The 18,239-nt window shown below is 32.4% G+C and overlaps 1 protein-coding gene and 1 pseudogene across 1 annotated transcript; one reads left to right on the plus strand and one right to left on the minus strand.

Annotated features, from left to right (window-relative positions):
* Positions 1–2,670: 2,670 nt before the first annotated feature.
* LOC18446988 (cytosolic sulfotransferase 5-like) lies at positions 2,671–3,889 on the minus strand (annotated as a pseudogene).
* A 4,142-nt stretch (positions 3,890–8,031) lies between these two features.
* LOC18446990 (cytosolic sulfotransferase 5) lies at positions 8,032–9,335 on the plus strand. The gene has a single exon (XM_088853794.1). It carries the CDS (start codon positions 8,139–8,141, stop codon positions 9,057–9,059), a length of 921 nt encoding a protein of 306 aa, XP_088709920.1. The 5' UTR covers positions 8,032–8,138; the 3' UTR covers positions 9,060–9,335.
* The last annotated feature ends 8,904 nt before the right edge of the window (positions 9,336–18,239 follow it).

Genomic DNA, 18,239 nt, shown 5'->3' on the forward strand with positions numbered 1-18,239 from the left:
TAACATTTTTTGTAATGTGATTGTAACTTATTTAATTTCATAAAGAAAATTATTCTTTGATTTTTACATCAGGATGTTGAGTTTTGGTTTTGAGGCAAGTTTTCAACAGAAAATGTCTTTGGATGAAAGTCTTTGTGGATTGAGAGAAATAATTATTTTATTGAAAAGTGTGCAACCTGATTTTCTGTTGTAAATACTGTGTTGTAATGTGAATGTCACTAATTAATAGACTCATTAAATGGTGTGATTTGGGGATGGCATTGAGTTTTGATTTTATAATTTTGAGTGTATTTTTTTTTATACTAAATGTTTTTTCAAAGAAACTCTTTTTGAGTTGAGAGATATCATATATTTTATGGGATACTAATCTTCTATTGTGTAGTAAATTGAAAGATGTGACATGTTAAGGCACATCGTTGTAATCCTCATAATAGAAGCCACTTTTTAGCCTCATTCAATGTTTTATAAGTATGCTATGAGTATCCTTTGTAACATTAAAACTTCAAAGAGAGGTAATACAATGTTGGGGAGATATGACAGTCTATGTGAAGCGTGTTCAATATGTCAACAATAGAAAATAGAAGAAACAAAGTACATGTAAAAGTCTCTTGGTTTCTCTTCTTAATGAAAGGATACGCAGAGAGACTTGCTTACAATATAGAAACTATAAAAGATCAATGAGATAATTGAAATTATGATTTTTTGAGTGATGGCATGAATAAAAGTGTTTTTTCATGGTATAAGAAAGGGAGAATCCAAAGATCGAAAAGATGGACACTTGGATGACCAAGTGATTCTCCATCAGTTGTATGGTCTCTCAAGACTATAAAAGTTTGTCAAAAAAAACGCTAGGAATACATAAGGGTCATTACTTCTAGAGTGAGAAATCTATCCCACATTGAATGGTAAGGTCATATTAAGTTTTTGAGATACATATAAAATTATCTTTTTTGTTTTTTATGTTTCATCTTTTTACAATGAGATTATAAAAATGGTTGGACCCCATTCAAAGAGCGGTGGGATCCCATTGTATATCAAAGCGTGGAGGGATCTCCAAAGTTCATCACATAATTACAGTTTTTTGAATTTTTATAATTATTATACTAATAAGATTTATCTAGAATTTGGGGCTTATGTACATTTGACCAAGTCGCACCAAAATAAAATATTAAAAAAAAATAATCATAAAATAAAATGACAAAATTACCTTTGAAACTTTATAGGGGTATTTTGCATAATTTTTGTCGTTCAAATTATTTGTTTTATATTTTATTCATGTGCATCTCACTAAGGTGCACACACTTACAAAATTTCTGATTTGTAAAAAAAATATTAAAATTCATACACTATCATACATCTGTGAACGTGTGATAAATTTTAAACGGTGATAAAGGCATAGGTGAAGTAGTGTAAAACTTTACCTATCGGCATTTTATAGTGTTTTCCAATGTTTTATATATATATATATATATTAATTATGCAAATCCTAGTTTTTGAATAGTGATCCTATTAAGTCTTAAAACGTTTGAAAAGAATATCTAATCTTCTAAAACATGTAATCGTGTCATGTTCTTCATGCGTCAACATGCTCAAAGTATCACATGGTAAACATGGCACAAAAACAAGTAAATGCAAGCAACATGCTCAAGGTATCCTTGTCTGTCGTTTAGTATATATAACACCTACCCTATTGAGTGGTGGACAGCTATGGTTTGGCCCCTCTTTCTCATTTGGGTCCCAAGTCCAGCTTCTCCATGGTACATGTCGTTCAGCATTGACTCAAACCGACGCTCAGGTTAGTTGGATTGGGCGTCTCTAAAACAGTACCAGATTTCCGACCATTTGCTTGCTCTCTTGGCCATGTCAGTTGGACTCACGATGGACCTTTTGCTTGCTCGCCATGTCTGTTCGGCTCGTGATGTGTCAGGCTTTGCTTGGCTTGACACTAAAACGCTAGGGCCGGGATCACATATCCCAATATTTTTTTTCATTTTTTATTTGATTATATTTAGCCGTGCCCAAGGCGAGGTTTGGGTTGGTTCTATAGAGACTAAGCCCAAGCCAGGTTAGGCCCGGCCTAGTAGAAATTCTACATATTGGTCCGTTTCGGTGGGTGTTCTAGCCTTTAAATTATTTCTCAATAATTCCAAACTAGTTAAGTTGGGCTTCTTTTTTTTATTTGTCATTAAAGATAACATTATTTTTTGTACAAGAATGTCACAATCATGTGTGAAATTTGGAATTTTATGTCTATTCAATAACACCCTTACAACCACTTATTTTGAAATTTAAGAGACAATAATGATCGTGACCTCCATGTGCAAAAATAAATGATCTCTTCGTAAGCATTCTATGATTTTGGTTACTAGCCAACCTCGAGAATAATAAGGTATAGGAAGCATGTGATGTACCTTATAAATTACAAAACAAACAAATCTAGTAAATCATATCAAAATCCTAATTTGTAAACAAGAAATTTGAGGTATTTTCACTTCTTTTTTAAGTTCCCCAACCATGGTTTCGTGAGAAACCCAATCCACCTAACCTTAGCTTAGGTTTGAGTCAATGCTGAACGACATGTAGCAGAATCAGTAGACGTTTCAATGACATTGAATAGAATAAGTTAGATGAGAGAGAGGAGGGAAGTAGCTGAAAAATGGGGAAGCTAAGTAGGCTAATAGCAATTGCTTTATTAAAAAGGAACAAAGATACTTATAAGCACAACATGCGACAGAATTGAAAAACACACATAGCAGACTTATTTCTCATCTAAACATTTCACTGCAAATTAAAACCTGAACTCAAAGGAGTGAGGAAACTGCTGGTAAAGAAAGAGATGTACTCATCCTAATCAAACCTAAACTCAAATCCTGACCCTTGGAGCTTTTGCTTAGTGATGTGATAGAGCCGCTTGATCATCTCAGGCGTAAAATGGTTCATCCAATCTCCCACCATCACCTTCCTAAAAAATATGCTATTGGGAAAATAGGCAATATTGCAAGAAAACCTTTTAGATGTTTTATCCTCACTCTTGTTCACCTCCAAAGTACTCAGCTTTTCAAAACTGCACATTTTCACTATCTCCTCAACCTCTTTCTCTTCCTCAACTGGCTTTCCAAGGAAAGCAGCCACCCCCTTCACAGTGTCTTTTGTATGCACGATCATTTCCTCATAGGTAAGAAACATAATCCTTTCCGGCTTGTCCTTGCTCGCCTTCCAGTACTCAATACAGTTTCAAAAAAGGGCCCAAAGAGAAGAGCGCCTTCGCAAAATCTCTCGAATGTCTCCTCAAAACTCAAATTTTCAAAACCATATAAGGGGAACTTTTTCATGTAGTTACATAAACAATTTGGCAACCACAGTAAGCGACGTGAGTGGTAAAAAGCCTTGGAGATGGGATACTAGTGATATCAGAATCAGGTCCTTTAAGTATATATCGAGCTCTAGATTGGGAATTAGGTCATGTGGGCAGGCGGAAAGAAGAGGGTTTGGTGACTCTTTTTCTTGCTTGAGGCTATGTTGATTGATGATGGAGAAGATTAGGGACTTGAGCCAAGTGGTGCCACATTTGAGGTATTAGGCCACAAAAAGGTCCGTAGAGCACGCCGAGAAGTGTTTATAGGCAGCCATTGCTCCTTGGTGGAGACGGGGGCTGAGCACGAACCCTCTCGATTGAAACATGTTTGTTCCATCGGGCAGCTCCGCCTTGGGCAGGGAGGACGATATGATATCTTGGGGAAAGGTGAAACTATCCATTAGAGAATGTTTAATCGCTCTTTCCTGTGTTTATAGGAGTCTCCCACTACAATTTCAGGCACACTATTAAATATCCTTCTCCCTGTTTAATAGCATTTGCTAGCATAGGTTTATTGAAATATGATGTTACATGTATGCTTATTTTCACGAGGACGACACTAGAGTTCGATATTTTAAATCGTAGTAGCACTCTGCAGTCTGCACATGATTTGAGTCCTTTTCACATAAATCAAAAGTTCAACTAGAAATGAGAAAAATATGATGTTAGAGAGAGATTGTTGAATATAATATAATAAAAGAAGGAAAAAATTTATATAATGTTGCAACCTTAAAATGTAGAACTATGGATGCACCTCAAAAATTCATCGGAAAAGGTTATTTTAATTTTGAAAAACCCTGTACTTGATCATCTTGACATTGAGATGTATGACTACGAAAAATAAAAAGATTTTTTGAGTCTCAAAAGTAGTGCATCTTACAACATATTATCTACACCGTCCATTTTCAAGACTTTCATATGTTTATAGATCTACTTGATTTTAACTATTTTTGGAATTTAAAATTTTATAATTAGCTATAAATATATATTTTGAGATAATCCTAAAAACATTTTACATCAAAATTATATGCTATGATAAAATTTGAAGGTCCACCTTAATTGGATTGTTTAAGGTTGCAACCTTATGGAAACCATACCCATAAAAGAATTCATGCAAGATTAAAATACTTTGTGTTGTGATCCCTCATGTGAAATTTATTATTTAAGATTATGTACAAATCCAATGAACATTTGGTAAAATTTATTGAGAAGACCTACATCTATGAAGTAAACACCCAAAATGTGGGGATCAGATCAGATAACACCGTAAAGGGACCTCGCTTCACGTCCGTTTTTTTTTAAATTTTATTATATTAATTTTCATGTTGTTTCAAATTTGACCTTTTGTGGTAATATCATCTCTATTCCCATACATTCTTACACTCTATATTACTAAAGAGAAATTTACCTGTAATCCCATATAATTATTGCAGTCATGAACTTATCCAGTAATTTATGTAATTACGCGCATATCCCTTTTAGTTCTTTTTTCATTTTCTTTACTAGTTTGCCCTCCCTCCCAATATCCAAAACCCGATAACAAAGCCAGTTGATGGCTTCATATTTTCAATTCATCTTTGATTTTTTAAAATTTTTAAGTAACAACCCAAATTCTTGCTAAGCAGACTACATTGCTGACAAACCATAGTACTAAAAAGAGTCAAAAAAATCACATACCCAAATTCCTACATTTTCTCGTCTTTCTTAATATCTCTCTCTTAAATATGTAGTGGTTTTTATCAGCTATCGTTCTTTGTGATATGGTTTATGCCTCCATCACAATACCAGGATAGCAAGGTTATGAAACATCATTGATGGTGGTGAGAGAAGAATAAAGATGTAAAATTCAGTTATTCTCAATTTAGACCGGTGTTTTTTTGAACCGTGGTTTAGGGGTTGTACGCTTCCGTCTGGAGTCTCTTTTCCTTTCACTCCCATGGTTAAGCACAACCTAGCAATACTTTTAAGGTCATTTTAGGCCATATAATCTCTTCAACCTAGTGATTAATTTTATAAGATTTTAAATTTTCAGACCACAGAATTCAAACTTATTTTGATAACTCGTACAAAGATTCTTACGTGGATTCCAAAATTTTAAGAAAAACAATTCTCAAGCTAGTCTAGGCTATTAAATATATTTAATGATAGCATATTCAAGGGAGTAAGGGTATGTAATGCTCTTGCGTTGCATAGTATAGATACTCATTTTAAAAGGATGCAATTTCTATAAGGCCTGGGCTTTATGAAAGAAGAGTAGCGCCTCGCCTCAAATTCTCATCCGAAAAGCACCTTTGGCACCAGAAATCTCTATGATGGCTCTAAAATTTATTTTGATCAACGATTGTGAAATTTGTGTTGGGATGGATTGGTGAAAAATCAGCAAAGGTTTATAACATTCATAGTTATTGTGCATTCATATCAATATAAACAAACAATAGAAATAACATAGCATCATGGAATGAAAAATACAACAGCAAAAAACCTACAGAGCACAAAGATTTAACGTGATTCGATCACAAAACGTAACCTACATCCACGGGAAAATGGTACGAGGCTTTACTTACTAATTTTGGAATAGTACAATTGAGATCGAGTCCCAGCTCCAAATTCTAATAGCTTTAAATCTCTCTAAATATGGTCCAAACACGCTGCAAAGTGTACTTTCTCTCTCTAAAATAAGGATGGCAACATGGTCCCAAAAACCCAAGTGTATGCCCATAAAACTCTATTTTCTCTCTCTACAAATTGGGGGAAAACAAGGCTAGCAGTAAACCCTACATGTGCTCTCATTTTCTTCCTTCTCTCTTTCTTTTCTCTCTCTAAAACAAAAGGGAAACAAAACAATCTTTGGATTAGAAGCCAATCCCATGGCCTAGAATAAGAAAAAAAAATTCAACACAAAATATTAAACAAATGAAGTCCAAAAACTCACTTATGTGATTTGGCTTCACACATACAACAATTTGAAGCTAAAAAAATGGTACAGATGGTGAGTATCTATGCACACTTACTTTTAAGGTAAAATGGACAGTCTAAATAATTATTTACAATATACAATATTTTTAGGGCTTATTGATTTGAAGGCTTTTTTATGCCAAAAAAAACTATTTTCGGTGAGTTCTAAGGTAAGTCTTTACTTATTTTAACAGGGCTGCAACCCAATCAAAATGTCTTCCTTTTAAAATCCAAAAGTGACTTATAAAAAAAATAACATGAAAATGTTTGTATAAAGGCGGGGCCCTAAACAATCAAATTAAGTTGCACCTCAAAAATCACTAGAAGAGGGTCGATGCTAAAAAAATCCTCAAATTGATCATCTAGATTTCAAATTGTTATTTTTAAAGCTTTAAATTTTATAATTAGAGATTAAAACAAATTGTTAGATCATCACAAAGATTTTCAATGCTAAATCAGTACCTTCAACACAATGTTTAGAGCCTTACCCTTATACAAACCACACCGAAATTAATAAGGAGCCAAGCTTATGCAATAGGTTGGTAAGCATGCATCTCCTTTAAATGGGCATATAACATGCTCGTGAATAACCTGGGCTTTGGCAATGAAAAGAAAGCATTCAAAGGGTCCACTTGGTCATATAACTATGACTCCGTGAGTTTATATTTTTTATTAATCGTCTAAAAAGTGAGCAAGCATAAGAAAACGTAGATTTTAGGTTGTTTAATCATGCTTTAAATATATTTTTTATATTTTATTATTTTTTTTGTATTAGTTTATTTTTTTAACACTGTTTTGACGGTTCGAACTTGCCTGTTTAAACCGATTTACCAATTAGTACCAAGTAACTACTTCCGGCCCCATGTCCGGATTACCATACCAGTTCGATTTTTTCTATACCAGTTGCACCTCAAACAAAAATCTTCAATATGGATTACGGACCCAAAACGCCTCCCGCAAAACTAACTTCAGATCTTCATTGTGGAATTTGGAGCGCAAAAAATAGTCGAAATCTGACATATACATGACTTAAAATGGACAAAAAAAAAAAAAAAACATTGCTAGATAGACCTAGGGCTTAAAATTCTTCTTCTTCTTTTTGCTAAATATTATTAGCTAGATACTTTATAAGAATTGAACTAAAGACGGGGACACAATCCACCTTGCCTTTGAGGCCATTCTCTCTTTCCAAAGTGTGGCTAAATTTGTCGTTGTCCTTTACTTGGGCGTTGGGTTTGGAAACCATATTAAATAAGTGAAGCAATGGAATCATCAAGCTCAATTTTGAAATACCTTCGGGGTTCACGATCCTAATAGAAAACTTGCGCCACTTTGCTCTTTCAAAACTTCAACTTCAAGTTTGACAAATTGCCACATTAATTTAAAACTACGCACAAGCGGCACCTCACTTTCCAATCTCACATGTATAAATATTGTTTCCTTAGAATTCTTCTGAATGCCTTTGAGAATAGAGAAAAGATTTGGTCGCTGGCGAGTCCACCATCACCGAATGATATGGTAATTATTTATGGGGATCCTTTAACAGTGCTGCTTTTGTCCACCTCTCACATATATATATATATATATATATATATAGAAAAAAGATTTGGTAGCGGGCGAGTCCACCATCACCGAATGATATGGTAATTATTTATGGGGATCTTTTAGCAGTGCTGTTTTTGTCCATCTCTTTTAAATATATATATATATATATATATATATAAACACACGGAAGAAGGGCACTTGATAAAAGTATTTTTCCTTACTTTTCTGGTTTTCGGATTCGTGTTAGCGCGACTTAACGGTGACTGTTCCCATCCCTTCGTAGATGGCGGTTTCCAGCTTGTCCCAAGATCTCCCAGCCACCAAACTTTTCAGCGGTATTGTCATGTATCAATGGCAAGGCTATTGGTATCCACCTAGTCATCTCGAGGCTGCAATGGATGTTTCTAAGCATTTCGTGGCTCATCCCGATGACATTCTCTTGGCCGCGGCCCCCAAAACTGGCACCACTTGGCTCTCAGCCCTCCTCTTCTCTATAGCCAGCCATGGCCTCATCCCAAAAGAAGAGGCGCACAAGCTTATCCTATCAACCCATCCTCATGAACTCATTCCACACCTTGAAACTGAATACAAAAAGACCACAAAACTTCCACTTCCTAGGCTCTTTAGCACACATATACCTTATAGCACCTTGCCTGAGCCTTTGAAGGACTCTGGTTCTCGAATTATTTATATCAGCCGCAACCCGAGAGATGCATTTGTGTCGCTTTGGCACTTTTCTCAGAAGATACAGAGAGGAAACTCAGACCCATTGACATTTGAGGAGGCATTTGAGCAATTTTGTGAGGGTAAGACCGCCTTTGGCCCCTTCTTAGAGCATGTCTTAGAGTATTGGAAAGCAAGCCAAGAGAGAACACAAAACATTTTATTTCTCACTTACGAAGAGATGAAGGCGGATACCAAGGGTGGGGTGAAGAGGATGGCTCAGTTCTTGGGTCGATCCATTGAGACAGAGGAGGAGGTTGAGGAGATAGTGGACATGTGTAGTTTTGAGAGGCTGAGTAACTTGGAGGTTAACACAAGTAAGGAGAAGTCACCTTGGGCGTTTTTTCCATACAATTCATTTTTCAGGAAGGGTGTGGTGGGAGATTGGGTAAACTATTTCACCCCTGCGATGACTGAGCGGCTCGATCGGATCATTCAAGCGAAGATCCAAGGGTCCGGACTACAATTTAGATTCGAATAGAATCGAAGGTAATGTCCTTAGGAATGGGATCAAGGCTTGGTGGTCTGAGTGGTGGTGCGCCACAACGTGACATTTGTTTCATTCCTACCACAGTTACAAGAACCCTTCCTACTGAACTACAAAATAAAAAACAGAGGCCTAGGTCTCTGTTTCCTTTCCCCTGGAATTTTTGTGTGGTTTTTGTATCTTCACTGATCTCCTTTACTGGGGAGTGTATTGTGTTATTTTGCTTTATTTAGAAAGCTTTTAAATGGAAAGGAATTTTCATTTCTTTAATTTTCAAGGTGTTTATTTGATAATATGATTCCAAATTACATGGATTGATGAATCATGAACACCACGTGATGATGCAGCTCGTCTTTTAAAGAGCAAATTACATACCGACACTATTGGAGGGGGTTAAATTACCAAATGGGTTTGTATTTACTCGAAATTACGATCACCAGCCATTTTTCTCTCCCAAAGTATTTTTTTTCTAAGTTGCATTCTGTTCCTTTTCTTGTCCGGTACTTCAAATACCAGATAGCTCATCTTTTTCTTCTTTCTTCTGTTTTTGAATCTTCATCATTCTCTCTCTAAATCAGTGGTTTAAAAAACGGATCAGTGCCCTGGATCGGATACCCTATAAACCAGCGTTTTAAAAAACGCCGAGTCGAACCGGACTCGCCCTGTTCGACTCGGAATTCGCGGAAAGGGGCCGGATCGGTTGAAAAATCGGAAATCGTCCGGTTCTAGAGAGAACCGGACGATTCCGCATAGTGACTCGCCGATTCACTGTACGGAATCAGCGAGCTCGAACAGTGAATCGGCGAGTCCGTACGAATTTTTTTTTTTTTTTTTTGTTGATAATCCATGATAAATTTTTTTGTAATACTTGATCGATTTTTTTGTAATTCATGATCGAATTGTTTTTGTTTTTTTGTAATCCATGATCGAATTTTTTGGTTTTTTGTAACCCATAATAGAATTTTTTGTAATCCATGATCGAAATGTTTGTTTTCTTTTCTTGTAATCCATGATCGCTTTTTTTGTTTTTTTTTTTTTTTTTGTAACCCATGATAGAATTTTTTGTAATCCATGATCGAATGTTTTGTAATACATGATCGAAATGTTTGTTTTTTTTTTGTAATCCATGATCGAAATGTTTGTTTTTTTTTTGTAATCCATGATCGAAATGTTTGTTTTTTTTTTTGTAATCCATGATTGAATTTTTTGTTTTTTGCTTTTTTTATAACCCATGATAGAGTTTTTTGTAATCCATGATTGAATTTTTTGTAATCCATGATCGAACTGTTTTTTTCTTTTTTTGTAATCCACGATTGAATTTTTTGTTTTTTTTTGTTTGTTTTTTTTTGTAATCCATGATCGAATTTTATGTAATCCATGATCGAATTTTATGTAATCCATGATCGAATTTTATGTAATCCATGATTGAATTTTTTGAAAATTTGTGATTTTTTTTTTTTAATCCATGATCAAATTTTTTTTTGTAATCCATGATAGAATTTTTTGAAAATTTGTGATTTTTTTTTTAATCCATGATCGATTTTTTTAAAAATTTGTTATTTATTTTTTTTAATCCATATTATTCAAAGAGAAAATGAGAGAGATGATGATTCTGAGGCCACCCTATCCCAGCCATATTATTCACATATCGAGTCCCAACAGCAACAGTGAAGGGTTGAGCACGAAATACTGTAAATTTAATGCTGAATGGCGGTTCATGCAGGGAAAGAACATATCAATATTCGCATATTCATTCAAAAACATGAAAATTCTTAATGGAGTACCCTCATTTTTTAATGAATTCCTAAAAAACAATATTTATAATGAATTTTAATAATTTTTTCGAATTTTTTTTAAGCTTTATTCTGACCGATTCACCCGATTCCTGATCCGGATCGTCGATTCGCCGATCCGGATCGGTTTTTTGGAAGCCCGATCCAGGTCACCGATCCGTTTTTTAAACCATTGCTATAAACCCATCCCGATCAGTGAATCTGTAGTTCGGATCAGGAATCAACCGAATCAGTCGGATTGAGAATCGATTGAATCGGTCGGATTCGGCAATAAAAAAATCCAAAAAATTTATTTATAAATGTTGTTTTTTAAAAATCCAATAAGAAATAGGGGTACTACATTATTAACTTTCATTTTTTTCATCAATTCCCTGTATGAACTTATATTAACCGTTAAATTTACATCACACAAAAGAAGAATCGTAGAATTATCATGGATGAAGTATATAATCATACATGGACAACAATAAATCATACAATTCGTAAAATATGGCCTAAAACAAAAATGAAATGTGAAGTTCTTCTTCTTCATTTTGATCACGTTATTCCTATTCATTAAATTCGTGTGACAATTCATTTACTCGATCTAGAAACAAATCATCCAAATTAGTGGCCACCTCATGTGGGAATTAGTTCCCCACATTTCCTGCATTTGTTAGTTGTCATTGTGTGTCAAACACGTCCACCCGATACCTAATCCGAACTGTCGATTCACCGATCCAGATGGATTGTTTAGGTGCTCAATCCGTTTTTTAATTATAATATAGTATTATAACTATTAATTATAGTATAGTATTATAAACATCAAACTAATTTAAAAATATTAGAAAACACTTTCAAATAATTTAAAAATAATTTTAATGTATATAAAAATAATTATATTGACATAAATTTAACATATTTATATTAAGTTATTATATAAAATTTTATTTTTGCAATTATATGTAATTAAAGTTTAATATATGTACTTTATATTTGTATATTATAAATAAATAAATAAATAAATAAATATATATATATATATATATAAATAAATATATATATATATATATATATATATATATATATATATATATATATATAATCTTAAAAAGGATTATATCTTAATACTAAATAAATTAATTAATCTTAAAATATATTATAGACCATTTCATTTGATAGATGTCCTTGTATAAGAGAGATCTATTTATAGAATCTTTAATTTATATACCATTGTATTAAATACACCATTGTACATATGAGAGAGAGAGAGCACTATTTATAAATTATTTAATTTACTTTAATGATGTTTGCAAGCACCAATGTTCGCAGAACCGGCCGGTTAGATTGCTACTGGTGGGGTGGCGATTCTATTTAGGGCCGGTTTTGCGGTATACATGGTAAGACGAAACTCTCCAAAAAACATCGAGACCAAAACCGGCCGGTTCAATGTCGAACCAGCGGTTTTTCTTCAAAACCGGTCTGGTTTGCTTTTGTTTTCGTGCGTTCTAATGCCGTATAACGCATCAAATAACAGCCGTTATTTGACACATGCCCATTATTTTCATAGATCAAGATTTTACAACTTTTTTTCTTCCATTCTGTATTTTTTTTTGTTTTTTAGTCAAATGTTGATGTTATACACTGTAAAGTTTCTATAGATTATCTATTATTGAATCAAAAGTCGAAAAACAAAGAGTTCTTGGCAGATTGAAATGAGGATTTTTCAAAATTAGAAATTTCCTCCATTATCAAATGTCGCTTTAATACCTTATAGATTTTCATAAAAATGGAGGGCTTTGATTGATTGTTGAAGGATTCAATGTTTACATATTTCAATTTTTCCAAAACAATGAAGATTTGAGGTTTTTTTGGGCCTGAAGAACTGTTTTTATCCAAACAATTTGATTTCTAATCGATCAATTGATCGATTTTTATAGAATTAATCACTGAAGTTTGATCATAAAGTCCTTATCTATCAAATAAACTAGTTATTTTGATTTACTATTGATTAAATTTTTTTATATCGATTTTGTTTTGCTGCATTTTTCCTGAAATTTTCGTGAAGTAAAAAATTCACAATTTTTTTAATAAAGATGTCAATAGTGAATAATTTTTCATGAAATTTGGAGCATTTGAATCTTAATTGAAGTATATATCATATCCCCATATCAATTTGTTCAAAAGATGAAAGATTTGGGGTTGATTTCGACTCTAAAGTTTCTGTATTCTTTGGCTCGATTTAGGTCTCTTAAAACAATTTTTTTTAATAAAATTACGTTTTGTTTTTATAAAAATATAAAATTTGTGATGAATATGAGAAAAAAGAATATCAATTTATATATTTTTGGTGAGCTTGTTGGTTTGTTTTTAATGTTATATATTTTTTTACAAAAATATGTTTATTTGTGATGAATATGAGGAAAAAATTTGTTTCTTTTTAATGTTATACATTTTTGGTGAGCTTGTTGGATTGTTTTTACTGTTTTATATTTTTTTTTATATAAATATATTATTTTGTGATGAATATGATAAAAAATTTATTTCTTTTTAAGGTTATTTTTGGTGTATGTTATTGATGTCTGTGTTCTCAACTTCTTGTTTAGTTGTGACTTTTTCTTCTAATTTTTTTTTTTATTTGTTACAAGCTATCTATCGTCAACTTCATACTCCTTAAATCTGTTTATTAGCCTCTATGAAGAAAAGAGGTAGAAACTAAAAAGTGTTTTACTCATCTCTCATGTTTCCACATGTTGAAATGGATAAAACTTAACCAGGTTTTTTTTTTTTTTTTTTTATAAAAAAATATGCATCTTATATAAAATTTTTTTTTTCATATTAAAACCCAATTCAAAAGGTTACTGAGTAAATGAGATTTGGCCATTTCAAAATCGATTTGGTCATTTCAAAATTGATTTGCCCATTTGAAAATCGACTTGGCCATTTGAAGTAGCACTTAACACCTTGACTCACACCCTGCATTTGATAACCAAGTTACTAAGTAAATGAGGTGCTCTCACTTACTACCTTGACTCACAACCCTTCGAAAAGTTGGGAACATTATGCTACAAAAAAATACGCTCTCAAACGTAATTCTAAACCGTATTAAAGGGTTTTTCAATATTAAAACAATATTTTTCAACATCAACATTAAAACAATATAGAAGCATATATTGTTGCATCATCATCCATTGTTAGTTGGACTTTGTAACTTCACCCATTGAATTTACGTGAAATTATAAATTGCCTTGCATATTTTCATAATATTCAAATATTAAATTATATAAAAAGTTTTATCAAATTTTTTTGTAAGATAAATGTATGTAATATGATGGTGTATACTTAATCTAAGTTTTCCTATTTGTTTTTAATTTTTTTTAGGATTTTGACCCATTTTTTAAAAAAAAACTCTACTTGACCGGTTAGTCCGATTAACCGCTCAGATTAGTCCGGTTCCAGTTCGAACCGCTCCCAGCCTCATGACCGATTAATTGTTTCGATTCGATTTTACGAACATTGGCATGCACTCACAATGTTTGATGCTATATTACTCTATATAAAACCAAGGCTTTGTGAATTCCTTCCATATTAGTTTCAGCTATTCTGGATCTTGACTTCGTCCCAGTCTGTAAACGCAATAAATGGGATTTTAAGTACATTCTTTTTAAATTTTCTAAGAATCTTAAACCTATTGCTCTGATACCATAATTGTCACACCCCAAGAATTTACAATACTGATATTCCTGAGATGTGACAGTCAAAACATATATACATCTCTTGATATGACAAATTTACAGTGGCGAATTCTTACAAAGTAACAAAAGAAAGCTTAGGCACAACTATAATATCTTCCAAAGTTGCCCTTGACGAGTACTCAAAATGAAACCGCAGTTATCCTGAAAAATATTTACCATAATTTGATGAGTTTAGCTACTCAGTAAGTGATCATCATAATCCTAAAAATAATCATGATTGAAATATATCAATATTTTCAAAAAGGAGATCTATTAACAAGAATGCATTAACAGTTTCACTTTCAAAAATGCATAATTAAGTATAATCCGAATAATTGAAATGCATATCACATTTTAACATCAATGCATAATTCAAAAGATTTCACAAAATACCCTACTGGCGTCCCAAGTAGGTCACCTATATACCCCATCAGCGTCTTGATGAGTCCACTTAATCCCTATCGGCGTCCCAGATAGGTCCACTTAATCCCTGCAAGTCCACTTATACCTCATCGGCGTACCGGATGAGTCCACTTAATCCCTACCGGTGTCCCGGATAGGTCCACTTATACCTCACCGGCGAACCGGATTAGTCCACTTGCATACTTTAAGTATTTTTAAATCTCTTTAAACATTCGAAAGCAGCAATATCATGTACTCAACATATCACTGAAATCATTAATATGAATTTCACTGAAACCATTAATAACAGTTACTTTCAATAACATTTCAAAAATAACCAATCAAATATTTTGGGCTCAAATTTAGAAAGGTAGCAGTTCGTAAAGACATTCTAGCATAATTGCCAATCTAATATGCATAGAAAAATTCTTATAGAAATTCAAGAATATGGAGTCATCACAATTTATAGGATGTCAATTCGTAAATAAATATTTCACAGACAATGCTATAATTAATTACAAAAATATCAAATTAATTGCAAAAATTACAGTTTTTAAATAACTACCATCCCATATCTAGAAAAACTACCAATTACCGAGGAGGACGGATAGCTACCCACACACGTAGATGTATATAGACAGAGTTAACTCCCATTACACCACTACTATTTCGCATCATCGTCTTCAACAATCCATCGAATTTGTTCACAGTTAAATTCTGCCTTGCAAATAAGATTTTTGAAGGAGGCCCAAAGGTTTTCAAGCATCAGACGTTATTCATTCCTCTCTCTCTCTCTCTCTAGAAATCCTAGGTAAAAATAGTGGTAAAAGGGGGTGATGGATTTGATCCTTTGTAAATGTGTTTCTACCAGCGTTTTAAAAATCGCCGAGTCGAACCGGACTCGCCCGGTTCGACTCGGAATTCACGAAAAAGGGACCGGATCGGTTCAAAAACCGGGAATCGTCCGGTTCTAGAGAGAACCGGACGATTCCGCACAGTGACTCGCCGATTCACTGTGCGGAATCGGCGAGTCCGTGAAGAACACGGGTTGCACAGTGTTCTTCACGGATTTTTTTCAAATTTGTCATTTTTTGATCATTTTTTTTGTTTTTTTCGGCACGTGATCTGTTTTTCAGGCTGTAAACAGCTTTATTCAGCTTTTTTAACGATTTAATGGTGGAAAAATTGGTTGTTTTTGGATCAAGAAAAATTCGGGGTTTAGGGTTTCCGCCATTTTTGAAATTTCATGCCAAATAGGGCATGAATCTTTCAAAATTTGTTGGCATATTGATCTTAAAGCTGTGAATCAAAATATTTTGTTACTAATTTGTGAAAATCGTTGAGAAAAACAGACTTTTTTGGAGATTGAAGGCTTCGGTTCACAAAAACAGGTAAGAACTTTGGGTTTTTTTGTTTTTCCGCCATTTGATTTATTTCATGGCATATTTTGAACAAAATGAGTTCAATAATTAGGGTTTTTAATCTTTATTGTGTCTAGTATGATTTAAAATTTTTAATTTTACGTAATCTGGTCAATTACAGCAAGAAATTTGATATGAACAGTGAGATGTCAGGGGAAAAAAATTCCGCTGTTTTTTTTTTTTTTTTCCGCCTTTTGATTTTGTTTTCATGATATATTAGAAATAATGTGTTAAAAATTTAGGTTTTTGATTCCTTATATTGTTGTTTATCAGAAAATATAGTCAATTGGATGTAATTTATTCACTTGGAGGTGAATTTTTGAGTTAAAATCGCTTATGTAAAACGACTCTGTGAAGAACAAATTTTTTTTTTTTTTTTTTTTTTTTTTTTTTTTTTTTTTTTTTTTTGTAGCCCATGATAGAATTTTTTGTAATCTATGATCGAATTTTTTGTAATCCATGATCAAAATGTTTGTTTTTTTTTCTTGTAATCCATGATCGAATTTTATTTTTTATTTTTTATTTTTGTAACCCATGATAGAATTTTTTGTAATCCATGATCGCATGTTTTGTAATCCATGATCGAAATGTTTGTTTTTTTTTGTAATCCATGATCGAATTTTTTGTTTTTTGTTTTTTATGTAACCCATGATAGAGTTTTTTGTAATCTATGATTGAATTTTTTGTTATCCATGATGTAATTGTTTTTTTCTTTTTTAGTAATCCACGATCGAATTTTTTGTTTTTTTTTGTTTTTTTTTTTTGTAATGCATGATCGAATTTTATGTAATCCATGAACGAATTTCTTGTAATCCATGATAGAATTTTCTGTAATCCATGATCGACTTTTTTGTAATCCATGATCGAATTTTATGTAATCCATGATCGAATTTTTTGTAATCCATGATCGAATTTTCTGTAATCCATGATCAACTTTTTTGTAATCCATGATCAAAATGTTTGTTTTTTTTACTTGTAATCCTTGATCGAATTTTTTGTGTTTTTTTTTTTTTTGTAACCCATGATTGAATTTTTTGTAATCCATGATGGAATTGTTTTTTTTTGTTCTTGTAATCCACGATCGAATTTTTTGTTTTTTTATGTTTTTTTTTTTTTTTGTAATCCATGATCGAATTTTATGTAATCCATGATCGAATTTTATGTAATCCATGATCGAATTTTTTGTAATCCATGATCGAATTTTTAGAAAATTTATGAATTTTTTTTTTTAATCCATGATCGAACTTTTTGAAAATTTGTTAATTTTTTTTTTAATCCATGATCGAATTTTTTGAAAATTTGCTGTACTTTTTTTTTTTATTTCTTTTTATCCATGATCGAATTTTTTGAAAAATGATGATTTTTCGAAAAGATGTGAAAATCGTGATAAAGTTTTGATTATCATGATGTATTAAACATTTAAACCTAATTTTTAATTTTTATTGTTTGAGTTTGCTGTAATTTTTTTTTTTTTTTTTTTCATGATCGAATTTTTTGAAAATTGATGATTTTCCGAAAAGATGTGAAAATCGTGACAAGGTTTTAATTATTATGAGGTATTAAACCATATTTTAAATTTTTATTGTTAAAGTTTTTGTTGAAAAAATTGTATGTTGATGGATTATTTATGCAAAAAAATGCATGTTATTATATTTTCAATACAAAACTGTATTTTTTTTATTTGTTGTTCATGGATTTTTAAGTTGGAATGACTGATGTTAGCCGGCTCTTTGAAGAATTGTTTTTATTATTAATTTTTTAATGCAAAAAATGTATGTTCTTGATAATTGAGTTGTAGCCATGATTGGAGCTTGCATTTTGTATTATTCTAAATGTTTGTAATTG

Source organism: Amborella trichopoda, chromosome 12 (assembly GCF_054954075.1).
Source record: "Amborella trichopoda isolate Santa Cruz 75 chromosome 12, AtrichopodaSantaCruz75HAP2 v2.0, whole genome shotgun sequence".
Taxonomy (NCBI): domain Eukaryota; kingdom Viridiplantae; phylum Streptophyta; class Magnoliopsida; order Amborellales; family Amborellaceae; genus Amborella; species Amborella trichopoda.